At 38.4% G+C, this 23,754-nt stretch overlaps 1 protein-coding gene across 1 annotated transcript in view; it reads right to left on the bottom strand.

Moving 5' to 3' along the window:
* CNTNAP2 (contactin associated protein 2) overlaps positions 1–23,754 on the bottom strand; it is a 2,069,520-nt gene that overhangs the window by 875,278 nt on the left and 1,170,488 nt on the right. Inside the window, exon 10 of the mRNA XM_065883648.1 lies at positions 22,139–22,310. Coding sequence (XP_065739720.1) covers positions 22,139–22,310 — 172 coding nt within the window. The remainder of the gene's footprint in view (positions 1–22,138; positions 22,311–23,754) is intronic.

The following is a 23,754-nucleotide window of genomic DNA, read 5'->3' as shown; positions in this document are numbered from 1 at the left end:
GCTACTATTGTACTCATTCATTCATTACACACCCAAAAAATATGTATTTAGGGCATATTGCATGCCAGGCACTTTGTTAGGCACTGCAGTCAGAGTGGGGAGCAAGCTCAGGTCTGTATCCCATTCGTATGAAGCTTAAAGTCTGTAAGAGGAGATAGAGATGTAAACACCATCTTGAATGTGTGATTATAAAGAAGTTTAAAAGAACTTGGCCCAGTCAGAGAAGGTCTGGGATGGCTTCTCTGCGGAAGTTATCTTTGAATTGATCTGAAGGATAAGAAGGCAGAGGAGAGGTGATGAGAGTCGGGGGTAGAGCAGCTCCAGACCCACAGCACAGTACAGGCAAGGGCCACTGAGGGCACACTCCAGGCACTGACCATGTGGAAAATGATGTAAGGTGGAGCTGGCGAGGGAAGCAAGGGCCAGACTGGAGGAGCTTCCACACCACTTTAAAGGATCTGGCAGCTTTTTCTAAGGGCAATGAGAAGTTACTGATGAATATCAAGGAGCAGAAGTATAAGAACTAGAGTTTACAACCACCTCTGCCATTCTATTATAAAATCATTGAAGATCGATACATATCTACAGATCTACACATAAAATTCTTGAAGTATCTTATTCATCCTTGAATGCCCCAAAATGCCTATCATCTCAGACTCAAGATTGATAAATATATTTATTTTTCAGTAGTTAGGAGGAAAAATATAAAATATACATATAGCTTGAATAATTATATAAATGCTGCATCTTTTTTATGGAAGCATAATTTTTAAATAAAAAAGCTTTTTGAAATATCAACTGGGCTATCAACTGCTATTTGTCTCTCTAATTACAAATTTTCTTCTTCCATCTCAGTAACAAACTCCCGAGTTTTAGTAAGCACATTACTACCTAGAATAAGAGAATAATTCCCAGTCTATCTTGCAATTCACTGCAGTTTTGAATAAATCTGGCCAACGAACTGTAAGTGAAAGGGTCGCATGAAACTTCTGAGAATACTAATTAAAAGGGGAGGTGGGCCCTCCTACTTTCTTCAGGAGAAGCAGATGAAATGCCTGGAGTTCTAGCAGTCATTTTGTGACTGGGAGAATGGAAATCATGAGCTAAGGAAATTAAAGAAGAAAGGTAGAGTCTGGATCTCTGGTTGCTTTTAGGACTTATCATACAAGCTTTAAATTATCTGTTTCAGAAACCTTACATGTGCAGTTGAAAATTTCAGATCTGTCTAAGAAACTGTAGTTGACAGGACCCAGCAAATCCACTTCTGGGTGTTTATCTGAAGAAAACACTAACTCAAAAAGATATCTGCACCCCATGTCCACTGCAACATTATCTACAATAGCCAAGACATGGAAACAACCCAAGTCCGCTAATGAATGAATGGATAAAGAAAATGTGCAATATATATACACAATGGAATACTATTCAGCCATAAAAAAGAACAAAATCTTACCATTTTCAACAACATGGATGGACCTTGAGAGCATTATGCTAAGTGAAATAAGTCAGACAGAGAAAGGCAAATAACGTGTATTCTCACTTATATGTGGAATCTTAAAACAAAACAAAAGAAAAACCAGAGAGCTCATGGATATAGAAAAGTAGTTGGTGGTTGCCAGAAGGGGCAGGTGGGGAGGGGGGAATGAGTAAAGGGGGTCAAAAGGTACAGACTTCCAGTTGTAAAATAAGTAAGTCATGGAGATATGATGTACAGCATGGCAACTATAGTTGATTATGCTGTATTGCATAACTGAAAGTTGATAAGAGAGCAGATCTTAAAAGTTTCATCACAAGAAAAAAAATTCTGTAACTATTTATGGTGAGGGGTGTTAACTAGACTTATTGTGGTGATCATTTCACAATATATTCAAATATCTGGAGCTCAGCTCAGTGTTCTGTGATGACCTAGATGGCCGGGGTGGGGGTGGGGGAAGAGGGGGAGGGAGATCCAAGAGGGAGGGAATATAGGTATACGTATAGCTGATTCACTTCCTTGTACAGCAGAAACTAACACAACATTGTAAAGCAATTTTACTCCAATAAAATAAATAAATAAACTTGACAATGCAAACTTCAAAAAGAAAATCATGATATAGTACACCTAAAACTAATATAATGCTGTATGTCAATTATACCTCAATAAAAAAGAAAGAAAAAAAGAAATTGTAATTGTCTTTGTTCCTATCACCTGAAAGCAATTTCTAATTGAAACCCAACCTTTTACTTCAGGGATGTCCACTTCTACACATTTGTATGACTGACATATATTTTAGTGGAAGAAATTAATCTTTGAATTCTAACGTGCTCAACTAAAATACTGTCTAGTTCATTTAGGCCTCATTCTTTTCAGTGAATACTTTTCATTTTTAATGAATAGGGAATTAATATTCTAGAAGAAAACCAACACATCTGGATTCTACGTCTGTAAAGATACTCTCTGGAGTTGGTCTTTCAAGCAGATTTAGGGCTTAAGAAAACTTCTAACTAATTAAAAGGGACTGAGAATTTCAGAATGATGCCAGTTTCACAGACCTTCTGGGAATCCCCCATTGTCTCTGAGATAAAACAATTCTAAAGGGCAACTTACTGAGTCTTATCAGAAGTTGCATGGATCTTTTAAACTCACCTTTGGACAAGACCAACACAGAAGCTGGAGGGCTTTTTATAGCTGCACAGTATCCAGCTGAAACTATGCAGGGATTCTAGACCAGCAATGTCCAATAGAAATATCATGTGAGTCACATACTGTGTGTAATTTTAAATATTATGGTAACCACATTCAAAAAAGTGAAAAGAAAAAGGTGGAAGTAATTTTAATAATATTATATTCCTTTATCTATACTAAGTGTTCACAACCTAGTGTGTATTTTACACTTATGGCACATCTCAATTCGAGTAGTTTTTTAAGTGTCCAATAGCCAAATTTGGCTAGGGACAGCTACGTTCAACAGTACAGCTCTTCAGAACTCCCGTCTTCCTCTTTATTCCATAATGTCATTACCTGCATTTCTAACTCAGCTCTGCCTTTCCTATTTTAACTTTCTTTTACCTCTCCCCATTGCTCAACTGCTGCTACTAGTTTTCACCATTTTTCTAGATCCCAGTAAAACCTTATTCTAACTGATACAGAGCAGCTTCCCCCTATCCTCAGGGGATACGTTCCGAGGTTCCCAGCAGATGCCTAAAACCTTGGACAGGCATCCACTGGGGGCCTTGGGGAAATCCTATATATACTATGTTTTTTTTTCCAATATATACATACCTATGATAAAGTTTAATTTATAAATTAGGCACAGTATGAAATTAACAACAATAATAATAAATAGAATAATCTTAACAATGTAATGTAATAAATGCTATGTGAATGTGGTCTCTCTCTCTCAAAATATCTCACTGTACAAGTTTAATGCCTTTTTCATCTTAACTAAGTGCTTGTCACACAGTGTGGCTATAACTCTTGCAGTTTGAGATGTGACAGCAAAACTAGCACAAATTTGTTTTTCCTTCTTCACAATTTCACGGATAGAAGATTCATTCTGATCTTGGCAACCTCAGCATATGATTTTTTTTTCATTCCTTATCAAGTCCAGAACATTCACCTTTTCACTTAGAGGAGGCACTTTACAGCTTCTCTTTGGCTTATCTGAATTGGCAGCATCACTACTCTTGGGCTTTGGGGCCATTATTAAGTAAAATAATGGTTTCTTGAATACAAGCACTGCAGTACCGACAGCTGATCTGATCACCCCGATGGCTACCTAAGTGACTAAGAGGGGAGATGCACTGGACTAAGATATGATTCATAGTCCCAGGTGGGATGGAGCACAATGGCCAGAGACTTCATCTTGCTACTCAGACGGTGTCAACTTAAAACTTATGAATTGTTTCTGAAATTTTCCAATTAATATTTTCAGACTACAGTTGACCATATAAAGAAAGTGAAACCACGGATGAGAAGGGACTAATATGCTCACGACTAAATAGTTAATTAACTTAACTATTCATGTCTTAATAACTAAATAACTTAAATATTCTGTCAGGACATTGTTCAGGGACTAGTGGAGGTAGCACTTACCAGGAAAGCATCTTCTCACTCTGAAACCAGTTTCTCTTTCCTGGAATACCTTCCCAACCTCCACATCCAATGAGATCTCCTCAGTCCAACTCCTAAATACGTTGGATTGACCCTTTCCTGTCCACTTCTACGGCTACTGCCATAGTTTAGGCTCTCACCACCTTTGCTCAGACATCAGAGCAAATGTCAGTAATGCAAAACTAACTTCCCTGCAAATCCTTCAATGATTCCTTATTGCCTGGAGGATAAATTATAATTTTTTCAGTAGGCCTGTTTCCAGTAAGTTCTCCCTAAATATCTAGCCTCAGGTCTCCACATGAAATTTCTAGCTTCACACTAGTAGCTGCTAATGTCTGGAAGACTCTGCTATAACTACCCGAGTTCCCTGTGGGTCCCCATGTCACTCACACCTGCATCCTTTTGCATCTGCTTTCTGTCTACCTAAAAAGTCCTTCCTCTGTGCCTGTGAACTGCTCCTCTGTATGAGATCCTCCATCCTCATCTTGACCCCTGGCTGAATTAGAAGTGCCATCCCTCTGCATACTTCAATTTTGGCATTTCCCAGTTTTTTCAATAATAATAATAATTTATTTAATGTCTGTCTCTTTTATTAGCCAGTAAGGATGCAGGGTCCATAAGGTTACCTCTTATTCATCAAGGCTAACACTATCCTAGGCACATGGTAGGTTATCAGTGAATGACTGTGGGATGAATGGATAAGTGAATGAATGAATGACATATCTTTCCACCTCTTCCTTGACCCCCTACACAAACTTTCTGCACTAATTTAAATAGTCACTTTACTGTTTCAGAAATATGGAATGGTCATCTGTGCTTCCACAGTTCTGCTTATGCTTTTGCTTTGGCCTGGGATGCTCCTTCTTATCTGGGGCTACAGTTGCTTTAAAGTTCAACATATTTCTTTGAAGCCTCCACCAGCCACTGGAGCCCACAGTGATTCTCCCTTCATTAATTTCCTATGAAAACAATTATCTGTAATGATTATGAAGCACAGGCTTCTTACATAGCTTTTAAACTTGTTATGAATGTTTCCTATTTCCATGGCTAAAGTAGTACACTCCCCGTGAGAAGAGACCCCATTCTGCATCTCTTGATTTCCTCATTATGTACATCAGTAACAGCGCTCTTACCATCTCAGGATATTAAAAAATGTCTCTTGACTTAATAAAATATAGTTGGCCCTCTGTATCCACGGGTTCCACGTTTGTGAGTTCAACCAACCTCAGGTCAAAAGTATTTGGAAAAAACATTCCAGGAAGTTCCAAAAAGCAAAATTACATAGCATTTACATTGTATGTACAACAACTTACACAGACTTTACATTGTATTAGGCATTGCAAGTCATCTAGAGATGATTTAAAGTTTACAGGAGGATGTGCACAGGTTATATGCAAATACTACACTACTTCATATAAGGGACTTGAGCATCTACAGATTTTGGTATCCTGGGGGGTCCTAGAACCAATCATCAGTGTACATACAGAGACGACTGTATAATAACTATGTGAAAGGAATTTGCCTCTTTGTGTATGGTGCTTCCATCTAAACTTGGAAATGTCATTCTTTAAGATTTTAAAGGTTTTTTGTTTTTTTAAAATTTTCTAATTTTCAAATGCCTGAAGTTCCAAGAAAAACTAATTCACTTTGATGTCATGTCCATTTGCTCAGGAGGGGTCTTCAGTGAAGTGTGTCCATGAGAATAGTTTTCATGTTGATGAAGCCCTTTGGGGACTATGCCAAAGGATCAAACATCGTGAAGCTACTGGAGTAAAAGTTTACAGGCACCACTTGTTTAAGGCAAAGCTTATAAACAAACCTTGCATTGTACTTAGAGGGTCTCTCCTTATCACAATTATAGATTATGATCTATTTAAATCAATCTATTTTCTGATTAAGAGACCCTTCTCAGATACTACAATTTGTCTGTTAAAATTTATTACAGATTTGCTTTTCAACAACATTCCAAACAAACACGCACGTCTTCCCTACCCCTTCCATCGGCATTCCCCTCTTGCTCATGTAACATTCTTTTTGATGTAAGCAGGATTTGGTAAACAAAATGAGATTCAGACTCTAGTAAAGTTCCTCAATGAATTCATAGACAGACAATGAAGAAGTATTTATCTCTAATAGGACAATGGGTACCTTGCAGAATTTTAAACAATGTTATCTAAAACATTTAGCTTGTTAACCCTCCTGAAGCTAGTTTGTAGGTAATATAAATAAAATCACAGGGAGAGGAAGTATTTTTGCTCAATTAACAAATGAAATTAACAAATGAAATAAAAATAATGACAAGTCACAAGTCTTCACAAAGCTGTTTTTCCTGGCACAGAAAAATCTATGACTACTCTCTCCTTCTTCTCAGGTCATGGACAATTTAAATAGCAAAGGAAAATTCTCAAAGAAAATATCATTTTAAAACTGCAATAATAAATAGACAGCATTGTTTAAATTTTATCCTGATTTCTATTTTAATGAAAGTAGATAATGTCCCATATCAATAAACCAAAAAGCAATGTGAATTAAGTTTTCCTTTCTTTCTTTCTTTCTTCTCTTTCTTTCCTTCCTACCTTCCTCCTTCCTTTTTTCCTTTTTCTCTCCTTCCCTCCTTCTCTCTCTCTCTCCCTCTATTATTTGCAATATAGAAAGCAAAAGAAAAAAAGCAATTCTACTTCCTTATTTTTCCACATTAGAGAAGAAGTAAAGAAACTAAACATTAGTAGGATACTTACCTTAATCATTTTAATTAACTTAAAACGCTTCATCGTGTAAATTCAATAACTCACTTGCCAGAGGAATTTGCTCTGCAGTCATTGGGTATGGGCCCATTGATTGGAACTGTTTTTTTGATGAACCATTTCTATCACCCTTGATTTCCAGTCTTGGCTTCTTAAAGTGTAGTGAAAACTAAAGTCACCAAGGAACCTGCAAATTTTTACATTGGCCTTCTCCGTCGTACCTAAACTGATGGTTTTGTTTGTTTCTGGCCACTTGCTTTTCTAAAACTTTTTAATTTGGCTTTAATGGAAACTACTTCTTTCTGTCCCTACCTACTTATAACTGTAGTTAGTATTTAATTGGACCATGTTATTACAATAACAAGTATAACTTGCTTAAACATACCTGAGGAAGAAGACCTAACTCCTACACAGCATGTGGGAGAGTACAAGGGGTAAAAGATGGTAGCCTGCTAGCTCCAGCTCTTCATCCACCAGGCTATGGGATCATTCCCTATATTTTACAAAGTGAATGGTGAGTGCCCATTAATCCATAAGGTTGGTTTAAGGGAAGGGCAGTTAAACAAGTTCTTAGAGTTCATTCAAACTTTTGCAATATAGTTAAGAAATTGACAAAAGCAATTATCTTAAGAATAAAATATTTGTTAAGGCAGATGTTTTAAATATATTCTTTAATTACTTGCTTTTGTCTTTATTTTTCAGGTAATCTAATATCAAAAGCAAGAAATAAAACTTAATAACTCAGGGCTTCCCTGGTGGCACAGTGGTTGACAGTCTGCCTGCCGATGCAGGGGACATGGGTTCGTGCCCCAGTCCGGGAAGATTCCACATACCGCGGAGCGGCTGGACCTGTGAGCCACAGCCGCTGAGCCTGTGCGTCCAGAGCCTCTGCTCTGCAACGGGAGAGGCCACAACAGTGAGAGGCCCGTGTACCGGAAAAAAAAAAAAAAAAAAAAAAATTTAATGACTCATTTAAATCTCTCTGTAGTTGATTTAGCTACATGTTAAAATTATTTATCTTTTTCCTTCCTGCTTATCTTCAAACACATAACTATTGTCTGACATTCCTTTTATGCACCGGGCCCTCCTTGGGATTTAAATGTCAAAGCACAGCTATATGCCACACCAAAAGCAAATATAGTTTTCTTTTGTCCTAATACATGCAATACATCAAAGAAGAAGAAGGCTGCTGTTGAACCGTAAGACAGTTAATTCAACTTTTTTTTTTTCCTTTTCTCCTAGTGGAGTTATCTCCTCTGGCATTTCACTACTGTATTTTCTCATTAAAAATAAGTTTTGTCATTCTTTCCTGTTGATTAGGAGGGGGTGCTGGGAGTGCTATAAGCAGAGAAGAAAAAGAATCATGCTGAAGGCAGTGGAATTCCAGAGCTGCTTATATCACTTTGGACTTGATGCATAAAGAAAGGAGCCATGTGCCTCAAACAGACTGCCCTCTTAGTCATATAAAAAGAACACGGGAAGACCATTAAAGCATGGCTGACCTTTCCCATCAAACTAAAGAAGGCTCTTGACTTCTCTGGCCTTGACATCCTCAGAGGGTAGAGCTCAGAAGGTGTGGAGGGAATTTGCACCAATCTGGCATCTTGCTCTGGTGCTACCCCAGGGGAAAAGGATTCTGATTCCTAACAGAAGCAGATTTCCAGTGCAAGAAGTCCATGGGCCCAGCGGCCCCAGCATCCTGCCACCCCTCTCTCCTTTAGTAGCGCTTCTGAACACTTCAGAGAGGAAGACTCCAGGAATGAGTGTGGTGAGAGCCGTGTGGCTGACAGGGTTGTGGTGCTCTGGCCGGGTGTCAGGCCTGAGCCTCAGAGGTGAGAGAGCTGAGTTCCGGACGCTGGTCCACCAGAGACCTCCCGGCCCCATGTAATATCAGTCAGCAAGAGCTCTCCCAGAGATCTCCATCTCAATGCTAAGACGCAGCTCCACTCAATGACCAGCAAGCTCCAGTACTGGATGTCCCATGCCAAACAACTAGCAAGACAGGAACACAAACCCACCCATTAGGAGAGAAGCTGCCTAAAATCGTAATAAGTTCACAGACACCCCAAAACACACCACTGGACTCGGTCCTGCCCACCAGAAAGACAAGATCCAACCTCATCCAGAACACAGGCACCAGTCCCCTCCACCAGGAAGCCTACACAACCCACTGAACCAACCTTATCCCCTGGGGGCAGACACCAAAAACAACGGGAACTATGACCTGCAGCCTGTGAAAAGGAGACCCCAAACACAGTAAGATAAGCAAAATGAGATGACAGAGAAATATGCAGCACATGAAGGAACAAGGTAAAAAACCACCAGACCAAACAAAGGAAGAGGAAATAGGCAGTCTACCTGAAAAAGAATTCAGAGTAATGATAGTAAAGATGATCCAAAATCTTGGAAATAGAATGGAGAAGATACAAGAAACGTTTAACAAGGACCTAGATGAACTAAAGAGCAAACAAACAATGATGAACAACACAATAAATGAAATTAAAAATTCTTTAGAAGGAATCAATAGCAGAATAACTGAGGCAGAAGAATGGATAAGGGACCTTGAAGATAAAATAGTAGAAATAACTATCGCAGAGCAGAATAAAGAAAAAAGAATGAAGAGAACTGAGGACAGTCTCAGAGACCTCAGGGAGAATATTAAACACACCAACATTCAAATTATAGGGGTCCCAGAAGAAGAAAAGAAAAAGAAAGGGACTGAGAAAATATTTGCAGAGATTATAGTTGAAAACTTCCCTATATGGGAAAGTAAATAGTCAATCAAGTCCAGGAATCACAGAAAGTCCCAAATAGGATAAATCTGAGGAGAAACATGTCAAGACACATATTAATCAAACTATCAAAAATTAAATACACTGAAAAAATATTAGAAGCAGCAAGGGAGAAGCAACAAATAACATACAAGGGAATACCCATAAGGTTCACAGCTGATCTTTCAGCAGAAACTCTGCAAGCCAGAAAGGAGTGGCAGGACATATTTAAACTAATAAAAGGGAAAAACCTACAACCAAGATTACTCTACCCAGCAAGGATCTCATTCAGATTCGCTGGAGAAATTAAAACCTTTACAGAAAAGCAGAAGCTAAGAGAATTCAGCACCACTAAACCAGCTTTACAACAAATGCTAAAGGAACTTCTCTAGACAAGAAACACAAGAGAAGGAAAAGACCTAGAATAACAAACCCAAAACAATTAAGAAAATGGTAATAGGAACATACATATTGATAATTACCTTAAATGTAAATGGATTAAATGCTCCCACCAAAAGACACAGACTGGCTGAATGGATACAAAAACAAGACTAATATATATGCTGCCTAGAAGAGACCCATTTCAGACGTAGGGACACATACAGACTGAAAGTGAGGGGATGGAAAAAGATATTGAATGCAAATGGAAATCAAAAGAAAGCTGGAGTAGCAATTCTCACATCAGACAGAATAGACTTTAAAATAAAGACTATTACAAGAGGCAAACAAGGACACTACATAATGATCAAGGGATCAATCCAGCAAAAAGATATAACAATTGTAAATATTTAACCACCCAATATAGGAGCACCTCAATGCATAAGGCAAATGCTAACAGCCATAAAAGGGGAAATCGACAGTAACACGATAATAGTAGGGGATTTTAACACCCCACTTTCACCAATGGACAGATCTTCCAGAATGAAAATAAAAAAAGAAAACATAAGCTTTAAATGACACATTAAACAAGATGGACATAACTGATATTTATACAACAGTCCATCCAAAAACAACAGAATACACTTTCTTCACAAATGCTCATGGAACATTCTCCAGGATAGATCATATCTTGGGTTACAAATCAAGCCTTGGTAAATTTAAGAAAATTGAAATCATGTCAAGTATCTTCTCCAACCACAACACTATGAGACTAGATATCAATTACAGGAAAAAAACTGTAAAAAATACAACATATGGAGGCTAAAAAATACACTACTAAATAACCAAGAGATGACTGAAGGAATCAAAGAGGAAATCAAAAAATACCTAGAAATAAAAGACAAAGAAAACACGACGACCCAAAACCTATGGGATGCAGCAAAAGCAGTTCTAAGAGGGAAGTTTATAGCAATACAATCCTACCTCAAGAAACAAGAAAAATCTCAAATAAACAACCGTGACCTTACACCTAAAGCAATTAGAGAAAGAACAAAAAACACCCCAAAGTTAGCAAAAGGAAAGAAATCATAAAGATCAGATCAGAAATAAATGAAAAAGAAATGAAGGAAACAATAGCAAAGGTCAATAAAACTAAAAGCTGGTTCTTTGAGAAGATAAACAAAATTGATAAACCATTAGCTGGACTCATCAAGAAAAAAAGGGAGAAGACTCAAGTCAACAGAATCAGAAATGAAAAAGGAGAAGTAACAACTGACACTGCAGAAATACAAAGGATCATGAGAGATTACTACAAGCAACTCTATGCCAATAAAATGGACAATCTGGAAGAAATGAACAAATTCTTAGAAAAGCACAACCTTCCAAGACTGAACCAGGAAGAAACAGAAAATATGAACAGACCAATCTGAAATTGAAACTGTGATTAAAAATCTTCCAACAAACAAAAGCCCAGAACCAGATGGATTCACAGGCACATTCTGTCAAACATTTAAAGAAGATCTAACACGTACCTTTCTCAAACTCTTCCAAAATATAGCAGAGGGAGGAACACTGCCAAACTCATTCTATGAGGCCACCATCACCCTGACACCAAAACCAGAAAAAGTCATCACAAAAAAAGAAAACTACAGGCCAATATCACTGATGAACATAGATGCAAAACTCCTCAACAAAATACTAGCAAACAAAATTCAGCAGCACATTAAAAGGATCATACACCATGATCAATTGGGGTTTATCCCAGGAATGCAAGGATTCTTCAATATACGCAAATTAATCAATGTGATACAACATATTAACAAATTGAAGCATAAAAACCACATGATCATCTCAGTAGATTCAGATAGAGCTTTTGACAAAATTCAACACTCATTTATGATAAAAACTCTCCAGAAAGTAGGCATAGCGGGAACTTACCTCAACATAATAAAGGCCATATATGACAAACCCACAGCCAACATCATTCTCAATGGTGAAAACCTGAAATTATTTCCACTAAGATCAGGAACAAGACAAGGTTGCCCACTCTCACCACTATTATTCAACATAGTTTTGGAAGTTTTAGCCACAGCAATCAGAGAAAAAAAGAAATAAAAGGAATCCAAATTGGAAAAGAAGAAGTAAAGCTGTCCCTGTTTGCAGATGACATGATATTATCCGCAGAGAATCCTAAAGATACTACCAGGAAACTACTAGAGCTAGTCAATGAATTTGCTAAAGTAGCAGGATACAAAATTAATGCACAGAAATCTCTTGCATTCCTATATGACTAAACTACCCAAAGCAACCTACAGAGTCAGTGCAATCCCCATCAAACTACCAATGGTATTTTTCACAGAACTGGAACAAAAAATTGCACAATTTGTAATGGAAACACAAAAGACCCCGAATAGCCAAAGCAATCTTGAGAAAGAAAAATGGAGCTGGAGGAATCAGGCTCTCTGACTTCAGACTATACTGCAAAGCTATAGTAATCAAGATAGTATGTAACTGGTATGAAAACAGAAATGTAGATCAATGGAACAGGACAGAATGCCCACAGATAAACCCACACACCTATAGGTAACTAATCCATGACAAAGGCAAGAATATACAATGGAGAAAAGATAGTCTTTTCAATAAATGGTGCTGGGAAAACTGGACACCTACATGTAAAAGAATGAAATTAGAACAGCCCCTAACACCATACACAAAAATAAACTCAAAAGGGATTAAAGACCTAAATATAAGGCCAGACACTATCAAACTCTTAGAGGAAAACACAGGCAGAACACTCTATGACATAAATCACATCAAGATCCTTTCTGACCCACCTCCTAGAGAAATGGAAATAAAAACAAAAATAAACAAATGGGACCTAATGAAACTTAAAAGCTTTTGCACAGCAAAGGAAACCATAAAGAAGATGAAAAGACAACCCTCAGAATGGGAGAAAATATTTTCAAATGAAGCAACTGACAAAGGATTAATCTCCAAAATACACAAGCAGCTCATGCAGCTAAATATCAAAAAAAAAAACAACCCCAATCCCTAAATGGGCTGAAGACCTAAATAGACATTTCTCCAAAGAAGATATACAGATTGCCAACAAACACATGAAAGAATGCTCAACATCACTAATCATTAGAGAAATGCAAATCAAAACTACAATGAGGTATCACCTCACACTGGTCAGAATGGCCATCATCAAAAGCTCTAGACACAATAAATGCCGGAGAGGGTGTGGAGAAAAGGGAACATTCTTGCACTGTTGGTGGGGATGTAAATTGATACAGCCACTATGGAGAACAGTATGGAGGTTCCTTTAAAAACTAAAAAGTGAACTACAATATGACCCAGCAATCTCACTACTGGGCATATACCCCGAGAAAAACATAATTCAAAAAGAGTCATATACCACAATGTTCACTGCAGCTCTATTTCCAATAGCCAGGACATGGAAGCAACCTAAGTGTCCATCGACAGATGAATGGATAAAGAAGATGTGGCACATATATACAATGGAATATTACTCAGCCATGAAAAGGAATGAAATTGAATTATTTGTAGTGAGGTGGATGGACCTAGAGTCTGTCATACAGCATGAAGTAAGTCAGAAAGAGAAAAACAATATCGTATATTAATCCATATATGTGGAACCTAGAAAAATGGTACAGATGAACCAGTTTGCAGGGCAGAAATAAAGACACAGATGTAGAGAACAAACATATGGACACCAAGGGGGGAAAGTGGCAGGGGGTGGGGGTGGTGGGATGAATTGGGAGGTTGGGATTGCCATGTACACACTAAGATGTATAAAATACATAAGTAATAAGAACCTGCTGTATAAAAAATAAATAAAATAAAATTCAAAAAAATAAAAAGTGAGAGAGTGGCATGGACATATATACACTACCAAATGTAAAACAGATAGCTAGTGGGAAGCAGCTTCATAGCACAGGGAGATGAGCTCAGTGCTTTGTGACCACTTAGAGGGGTGGGACAGGGAGGGTCAGAGGGAGAAGCAAGAGGGAGGGGATATGGGAACATATGTATATGTATAGCTGATTCACTTTGCTATACAGCAGAAACTAACACAACAATGTAAAGCAGTTATACTCCAATAAAAACGTTAAAAAAATAATAATTTTGTCACTCTAGTACTTTGCTTGTACTTAAAAATGAAACCACTTTGAAATCACTTCAGAGAGGCAACTGACTTGAACATGGGTTCACCTGGGTGTGTGATACTTTTATGTCATTGAGTTTATGTTTCTTTTGCTAAGATAGATGACTATGGTTTAAATGTTTACGTATCAACAGGATACTCCTCTCTGGATCCTTCTATAGGAAACCCAATGGCTCTGGCAATGGAGTTAAAGACTAAAGGGGAGTCTGGGTTTAGCTTGGAAGGCCAAGAAAATTTATACAGAGATCCATGCTTCTAACACCAGAAATGAATCAGATCTAGCATGAGGAAACAGGGCTTTCCAGAAATCTACTAATAAATAATTTGATTAAGCTCAAAGAAGGAAAGAGCACAGCCATTTGCAATATAAAATGGATGGAATCCCAGATGGGGAGTCAACCGATATAAGGTGAAGAGACAAAGTAAACATACCAAAAATAAAGAATCACAATATGAACTGTCATATATGAAAATTAAAACTGAATTATGTAACTCGTCTTTTTTTGTTCTTTATTTTGAGCTAGAGATCTGGTTTTAGGACCCTGAATACCTTCTATCCTAAGGGTGTTTTTGAAGGGTGTTTCCCAAAAAGAAAGCTAGCTTCATGCCTGGAAAATTGCTTGCTGGCTCCAGTTCTCAGGGAACGAGTTCCAGCTGACCTGTTCTTTGCTCCTTTGAAGTCTGATGGGATCAGAGCCACAATTAAGTCAGAATTGAACAGGCGTGAAGTTCTGAATAATCTAAAGTTTATCTGAGGGACTTTCTGCCTCCTTTACCACTTTTGCGTAATTATCAAGAAGTGAAAGTAAGATATTCCCGGAAACCTACAGTTTGTAACAAGAATCTAATGATAGAAGACAAAATGTTTCCTAGTGTAAAAGAAGCACTAGCACAGTTTGACACCAGCCTAAGTGACCACATGAACATCTGTAAAGAAGAATGGAAGGAACCGTCAGCCTGCAAATCTATGAAAAGGTGCCAGAGCCACAGGGTGGCAATTTGCAGGCAGCAATATCCAGGTGGAACAGAAAGGAAATCCGGCATAAACAGTGTCACTGCAGAAATACCCATGTTTGTGAGAAAAGCCTTCCTTTCCCTATAGCGGAAATATTTTTTAGATATTTCAAGTCAAAGTTTTGATTTTATTTATTTTTCTTGTTCAGTGGATCAGTGACATGTTTCACAAGGAGTGGGGGCTGGGAGAGTTCACCTCTGGACACTGGACTGGAACAAAAAGTTAGTAGACATGCAGATTCAATTTTGGGAAGATGGTCTAAAACCCTGGGGCTCTGGGGCTGAAAGAGGTCTGTCTTTGAGAACAAAAGAGAGGAACATAGTATTAGCACAGCATAAGGTCTGATCAACGACCCTCCCCCTCCACTACCTCAGCATTAAAGCTCCAGGAAGAAATGTTCACTGAGTGATCTTTAATAAGTGTTTATTGACTGAATGAATCTCAACAGAGACTCCGAAATCCTCTGGCAGTGGTGGCTTGTGCCTTGCTTTCTGCCTTTGGGAATCTGATTTATAAGAGGCCCCATGTCAGCCTGAGGTGTACAGAGTAGATACAGAGCATGATATGCTGAGTCTGAGGGGGGCCTAAGATAGTTATCTCCACTCCCCACACCCACTCAGCTTGTACACAGTTTGCAAGAGATCTCAAAATCACTGTGTGTCCCTATGGGGGTCTATAGAAGTGCTTGGATGGCTGGCAGACCAGAAAGGGGACTTAGGAGAAGGTCAGTGCCCAGGAGGTACATGGACCTTGAGTGACCAACCATCGTGGTTTACCCAGAACTGCGGGGTTTCTCCAGGTGAAGGGTTCTCAATCCTAAAAGCAAGACAGTCCTTGCTTTTAGGACAAACTGGGACAGGTTACCTTCTTACCCAAATCCCAAAACGTGAGCCCAGCAGGAGCCACAGCCAGCAGGAAGAACCGCCAGAGCAGTGGGGAGCCCAGAAGGAACCTGAGTAGAGCACGTGGAGCAAGGCCCAATCCTCTGATGATGTTACACAGTTAGCTGGGCCTGACCCAAGGGCTATGCTGGAGGAGTCAAGGAGGACACTTGAAATGGGACAGCAGCGCCGAATGGGAGCTTGACCTTTGACTAAGTTTGAATCCCATATTGACTTATATATATAGTTATTAGGGTACCCGAAGGTATGTGCTCCGATATTTATTTTTTGCTGCTATTGACTGGAAATAGGAGCTTACGAACAAATGAAGATCAACTTTAGAAAAAAATATGTTACATGTATTCTTCATCTCAGGACTGTAAATCTTAAACTTGCTTTTGTAAGAAGTCATGACCTCCTTCTGAATTGTTAGTATTAATCTATTTATTCACTGTTCACCTTTCCAGCAGAGTTAGCTTAGTTTTGAAGCACCTCACACTGCATCTATCCAACCCTCATTTAAGTGCTCTTATAAAAAATCATATACTTTCCTTTCAAGGAAAAAAATACAGAACAAACTGGGTAGGTGTTCTTGAAAAGAAAGCACTGAATTAAAAACCAAAAACCGGCTCTGTGATTATGCATTTCCATCCAAAAATAAAATGAAGACTTAATTACTAACTCAGAAATAGGATCCAGTCTCTTCGCAGTTTCTCAAGGGGTAATTTTGTGGGCTGTACTTAAGCTGGGATGTCTACTCTTCCTTTTCCCCTTTCTGTGTTATCCAGAACATTTACTGGTTTTGTTTCTTAATATATTTACAAGGGAGGTTATAAAAAAGGTATAGAAGATTCTAATTCTAATGAACTACTTTTACCAGGTTCTCTACGAGATGCTGACTAACGATATGAATTTGCTTTGGCCTCTAAACAGCCCCCAGGCTCCAATCTCTAGGGGACATCACTGGCATGCAGCTTAATATATCCTAAAATAAATTTATCATCTTTTCTTTCAAAGCCATTTCCATAATTAGGAATTTGTTGTCCTGTGTTCTAGTAAAAAGATGGTATTGGTTTATTTTAGACATGGAAGATGAAAAAAGGACAGATGCTTTCAACTCCAAGAAAAATAATAGTTGACTCACAGTGACTTAAATAAACAAGGATTGCTCTTTTTCCTCACACAAAACGGAGTGAAGGTGGTTGCTGACTGTGGTTCACTGGAGCTCTGGTTTTCTTGATCATACAGCTCCAGGTATGGTGTCTGTATTTGAACAAGGACAGTGGAGAGTAACAGGGGACCTCTGTATCAGAAAAATAAAAATTTTCTCAGAACACCTTAGCTGACTTCTGCGTACCTCTCATTAGCCAGGACTGTGTCACATCATCACTGCGGATGACAAAGAAAAAAAAATCTCTCCCTGGCAGCTAAGCTACGAGGGTGATTTTAGGATTGACGTAAGTCACAGATAGCAAAACGGACTTTACTGTTACTCACAAAACAGGAAAAAAATTGCCAAACCAGTCATGAACACCACTTACTTCAGCTCAAAATATTTTAACACCAGCTTCTCCATTCCATGTGACGTGAATCAGAATCACAGACAAACAAGCAAGAGCTCTGCAGGGATTCACAAGTTCTACCCTCTACTGCAGCAACTCCCCTAGTTTATAAATTATGACCAGTACCTGCCAGGACCCTCCCAGGACTGAATCAGACCCCTGATACACTTTCCTCACTCCCATCCTCTCCCCACCTCCCTCTGAGAAGACCCTTGGTTCCCTTTTGGTTCCCACTTGCAGGAGGAAGTAAATAAACCTAACTTTAGTTATAGGAGTGTTTTTGCAGGCTTTTGCCTCTCAGATTTTCACACGCAGAAAGAGGTTAGAGAAGTGGGTCGAGGACAGTAGTTGAGTCTGGTGCCTGAAGATGTTTGCCACAGGGAACCAACAATGTGAGGGCGCAAAGGAGCAGATAAAAAATGGTACTCATGCAAGGAGAAACAAGGAGATTATCTGCTAGATATCTTACTGTTTACGGAGAATATTCTAGCAACTGAGGGTTTGATGAAGTCCTCCTCCCTAAGAGCAGGGTCTCACTCGAAGGGTAAGGCTACAGGCTCCAGACATTGGAAGAGGCTTCCTGCCCACTACTCACCCTCTCCCTTTCCAGTTCTTCTGCTGTTTATGAAATACAGCTGAAGAAATCAGAGGTCTTCAATAGATAAGCACGACATTTTGTCAGACACAACACCTCATTGTTTAATCGGCAGATGTGTGCTTGTACGATACATGTATCCAACTGCCTTCTTGAAATGTCCACTTAGATGTCCAATAGACCTTTCAACTCATGCCCAACAGTGAATTCCTGATTTTTTCTTCCACCCCATGACTAATCTTCTCTACCACTAGCCTTCCCATTGGAGGACATGGTAACTCCTTCCTTCCAGTTGCTGTTACCAAATCATTTCGGTTTATCCTTATAGCTTCTCTTCCTCTCATGCCTCGAAACCAATCCATTAAGAAATCCTACTGACCAACCCTTCTCAGTATATTCAGAATTGACCACATGACACTACCTCTTGCGCTAACAGCAACCCAGTCTTAGGCCACCAGCACCTCTCACCTGGATTACTATGACAGGCTCCCAGCTTCTACCTTTCGTCCTCCCACAGCCAGGGTTATCCTTTACAAATGTAAGCTAAAGCATGCCACTGCTCTACTCAGAAACCTGCAATGACTCCCTAGTTCTCTCACAGTAAAAGCCAGATCCTTACAGTTACCTACAGGTCTCCAGGCCCTGGCCTCTAGGATTGCTCTGGCCTCCTCTTATGCGGCTCTGCTCCTCGTCCTTCGAAACTTGCCACCCTGGCCCCTTGTTAACCCTAGATGATACCAGGCAGCCTTGTTGCATTGACTATTCTCTCAGCCTGTAATGCTCTTTCCCCAAATTGGTAAATTCTATTACTCTTTCAGGTCTTGAACCAATAATTGAGGCTAACTCTGACCAACCTATTTAAACAGTAACTCAACACCAATCTGTTGAAATGCCAGTCCTCCTTGATTTGCTCAACATTTTTTCTTTCTTTTTTTATAGCACTTATTCCTTCTAACTTACTATAATATTTATTTATCACGTCTGTGCTTCCTCCCCTTCCCCCAGAATGTGAGCTTCGCAGGTGCAAGGATCTTTGCCTGTGTTGTTCAGTGATTTATCCTAAGTGCCTAGAACAGTGTCTGACACCATGGATGCACTCAGAAAATACTACTGAACAAATAATTCTATAGCTCGGCATGCTTGCTCTCCCTAGATTCAACGCTGTGTTCAGAAAGCGAACAAACAAACAGAACAGGGCATGTGTAAACCCACACCCAGAAAAGAAAAAGAAGTCCAACTCACAGGGTATGACACACAGCAAGACTGCTTTAGAATCATCTGCCCAAACTACCTCCCTAAGCTCTACTCATAAAATCATTGCAGCTGCTCCTATAATCTCTAAACATTTTATAAAAATCATGCCTGTGATTTCTATTTTTTTACCCTATATTTTCATTTACGCTTTTTAAATTTTTTCAAAAATAGCTCTCAAATCAATCAAGCTGAAATTTGAAAGGATAAAGGAGACAGTGTAGGCTTGCTTAGGGAGAATTTAGGTAGTCTGAAAATAAAATGGTAGAGATCAGGCAGTTGCAAAGTTTCAGTCAGTGAGGGGGAAAAGATCAAACCAGAGAAGAGCCAGGGATGTATCATTAAAATGTTATCTGATGGGTCACGGCTATGTGAGGACAGGGTAACGTCACTGGTACTCTCATATGCAAAGACACAGATTAAGGGTGAGCTCATCAATGAGCCCCTCAACGGTTTGAATAAGGTGAATACAGCCCTGTATCATACATGCAAAAACACAGCACTTCACAGATTAAGGTTCTGAACTGGGCACATTTTGGGTGAATAAAGGAATCTGCTATTTCACACATTGGTAATTAATGTGCAGAAATCATTGCCCTGGTGATCATTTCAAGATATATGTAAATATCAAATCATCACGTTGCACACCTGAAACGAATACTATGTTATGTGTCCATTATACCAAAAACATAAGTCATTGTCCTCAAAAAGTAAGACAATCAGAAAACGTATTCAATAGTGGATTTAGGAAGTTTGTGATGCATCAGAGGTGACTACTTCCCTGTAGTCACTCTTCTGGGTTATCACCCTGGAGGATAAGAAAGACATATTCCTTATTCTGTCAGCTACAGGATACTTGGCAACATAGACAGTTGCATGACGCCATTTTGGCAAAAAACTATTTTGTACATTTCTCTACCTGCCAAAAATTGAAATTTGCAACCCCTATTCTACATCGTCTCTTGTGTTGTTCTCCTTACCAGGAGTGCCTGGTTCGTTTACCAAAATCTTCTTCTGGAGATATTTTAACTCCTAATCTCGCCATGGGAGTAAAACAGTAAAATCTCAACACCTCATCCGCACTTCTTTGGTGGCAAACAATTTAAATTTAATGCCCAGGAAACATGCTGTTTGAAGTGAAATAGCAACATCACCATAAAATCTAGCAGTTTACGAAAGCTGGATGAACTAACTTGGGTATTATTGACAGAAATTATTGTATCATTAAAGTTACTGACAGGGAAAATGAACAAGGTACTAAAATGACTCAATATACTGTCTATTACTAAGAAGGAAAGTCTTCCTGTATGGAAAACCATTATTAAAATTTATGAATACACATCTAATATCAGAATATATTATCTTAAAACATTCATCTCTCAGTTTTTGTGATTATTGCCACCACTTGCTTTAGGCAGAAATAACAGCTATTACATTATTGATGGTTCAAAAATTAGTATATTTTTATTAAAATTGTTTGCTGTTCTGTTTAAATATAAACTGTTTAGGCTATCAGGACCCATATCTGCATATATGTAATAAAAATAAGCACTATGTTATGTTTTATTATAAACATATTAAAGCTTTAAAAAGGTACATTCTACAGACATCATAAACTGTAACTTACCATTCATGTGAATACTACTTTATTAAGATTATATGGAAGCAAGCTTATTTCATAATGGATGATTTTTGTATATTTTTAAGATTCATTATATGTCTTTGGATGACTTCCCCAAGGATCCCCTCTTAAATGAACTAAGATTATTAGAGACTTAAGGTCTGTACTTTACTGGGGGCTGGCTGAGACTTCTAGAACATTTATCTTCAAAATATAAAATTAATAAAGTTCTTTTCAGAATAACATAGCCCTCTCATAAAAGATTTGAAAATAGGACAGAATATCACCTAAATTCACTGGGTTAAATTCAGCTCAAAATTAGATGTAGTTTGTTTGTGGGCAAAACATCTCAAAATGAAATTTTTTCATGTTGGAACGAAAGGCACTTTTTAGAAGTATGTTAAGGTAGTATATGTAATGCTGTCATAATATTTCATATAAAGGTTGTATCTTTCCACCATGTGAGAGGTCAACTAAGGTTTTACAAAAAGTTTCTCCCCAGATTTGCAAAAACTGACAAAGATGAGATCTTGTAATAATATTTCAGTATGTCTGTTTTGTAAGCAGACTCAACTACATTAAATATTCTACTTCAGTAAATCCCCACACTGCCTGCCAACACATTTTAATGTTTTTTTTCCTTCAAGAGGGGCCTTTAGAGGGAACCATATACTGAGGATGAGTCATGACCAAGACAAGAAGAAGAGGGACATTTCTGCTGTGGGCATCAGAAGCAAAACTAAAAATAAACTAAGTTCCTTTTCCAGCTGTTGCTTGCAAAACTACATGCATAATGCTCACATTCACCAAGGAGGCTGAATGGGTTAATGTGACATCACATATTGTTCTGTCATATATAACCATGTCCTGATATAAACATCACTGCTAACATCACAAACAAAAGCCACAGGCACGGCAAATGGCTCCTGTCTCCTTACCCCTTACAGGGTTGTGTGTTCAGGTGTTTCACTTGTCCTACAACAAAAACATGAATTCTGAAAATCTGAACAATTCGAGGAAGGATGAAAGACCGTTTACCTGTCTATGATGGCACACATATCAACGCTGACATTCGCAAAACTTCCTGGCCTCCTTTGCGCCACTTCGTATAAATTTACAAGTTGATCATCCACTTGAATGAGCTGCATGCATCCTTGGAATGAAGGCTGAAGGACAGAGTGACTTGAGTTATTCATCTGGTTCAGATAACCTGTGAGAGAGAAAAAATGGGAATGTTGAATTCTGTGTCCAGCATGCTTCACTAAAATTCCTCCGGGTGTTTTCCCTGACCACAGCCATCATATCCAACTACTGTGTTTCACTGATCCTTGCTGTTGTTGTACTCAGTGTGGAAGAATGAAGTCTTTTGAGAAAACGGTATTATTTCAGGGGAAACTGTTAAGGGTTGAACCTAGGCAAATGTTTGTCTCTGGTCTATGTCTATGAAGCATCCTTCATATTTTCTCTTTTGACATCTTCTTTTTCACTGTGTCACATCTCTGTCCATCTGCTCACGGCTATACTTCTTCATCTGACCCTGTCTTCAGAGATCAGGATGTAAAATTTTAGACCTTTCCCAACTATCCAAGCTCCTTCCTTTTATGTCTTTAATATTTACTGTTATTTTCTTAATTCCTCAGAGGTCTGTTATTCAGATGTCAAGAAGCTAAACTTACTATTATCAAGTAAGGTGGGTTTCTTTTATAGATTAATATCTAATTCAATCCAAAGAGACATTTGCATTACAAATGATTTCCCAATTTATAAAACCCAAAGAAACATAAACAGATAAATTTAGGCATAAGGGTCAGCCACATTGCTCTGAATATTCATCTCATATAAGGTACCTAACATGGTATAGGTAGCATAAGTGATAAGAAGTGAAACTAAAAGCTTAAAAGAATGAATAACAAAACAAAAAAAGAAAGTTTCTATTAGGGTTAGCAACTACTGGTTCTATTACAGAGTAGGATATACATATACTAAGGTTGAGATCAGATAATTTTAAAAATTTTATTGCAAAGTAACTTTAAAATAGCACCACAAATAAATTGCCTTTATGCCTCTCAATAGAAAAAATCATAATTCATATTATGCATAGAAAATCTGTAGGCCATATGGAATAAAATTTCTTGATCACATTAAATATCTCCACAAAGTCCCCCAAATGAACTTCACCTATCAGAGCAAATTTAAACTGTAGTAATTTGTCTGCTTAAAAATCGTAAGTTATTCACACATTCTTTTCAATCTAATATTATATCTAGAGGAAAAACACAATTTATACAAAATGGGTTGGTATCAGGATGTGCCATTAATTGGATAAAAGGGAATTTTCAATAAAAACATTGTCCAAAAAATGACCATTAAGTGATTTTTAATTTCATTTTAAATATTTATTTATTTTATTTTATTTGTTTATTTATTTTCACTGCGCCAGGTCTTAGTTGTGGCATGCAGGATCTCAGCTTGCAGCATGTGGGCTTCTTAGTTGTGGCATGCGAACTCTTAGTTGTAGCATGCATACGGGATCTAGTTTCCCCACCAGGGATCGAACTCGGGCCCCCTGCATTGGGAGCACGGAGTCCTACCCACTGGACCACCGAGTACAGAGTCCTACCCACTGGACCACCAGGGAAGTCCCCATTAAGTGA

Source organism: Phocoena phocoena, chromosome 9, assembly GCF_963924675.1.
Source record: "Phocoena phocoena chromosome 9, mPhoPho1.1, whole genome shotgun sequence".
Classification (NCBI taxonomy): domain Eukaryota; kingdom Metazoa; phylum Chordata; class Mammalia; order Artiodactyla; family Phocoenidae; genus Phocoena; species Phocoena phocoena.
The sequence above is the reverse complement of the archived record's forward strand: the minus strand, read 5'-3'. Positions and strand labels throughout refer to the sequence as shown.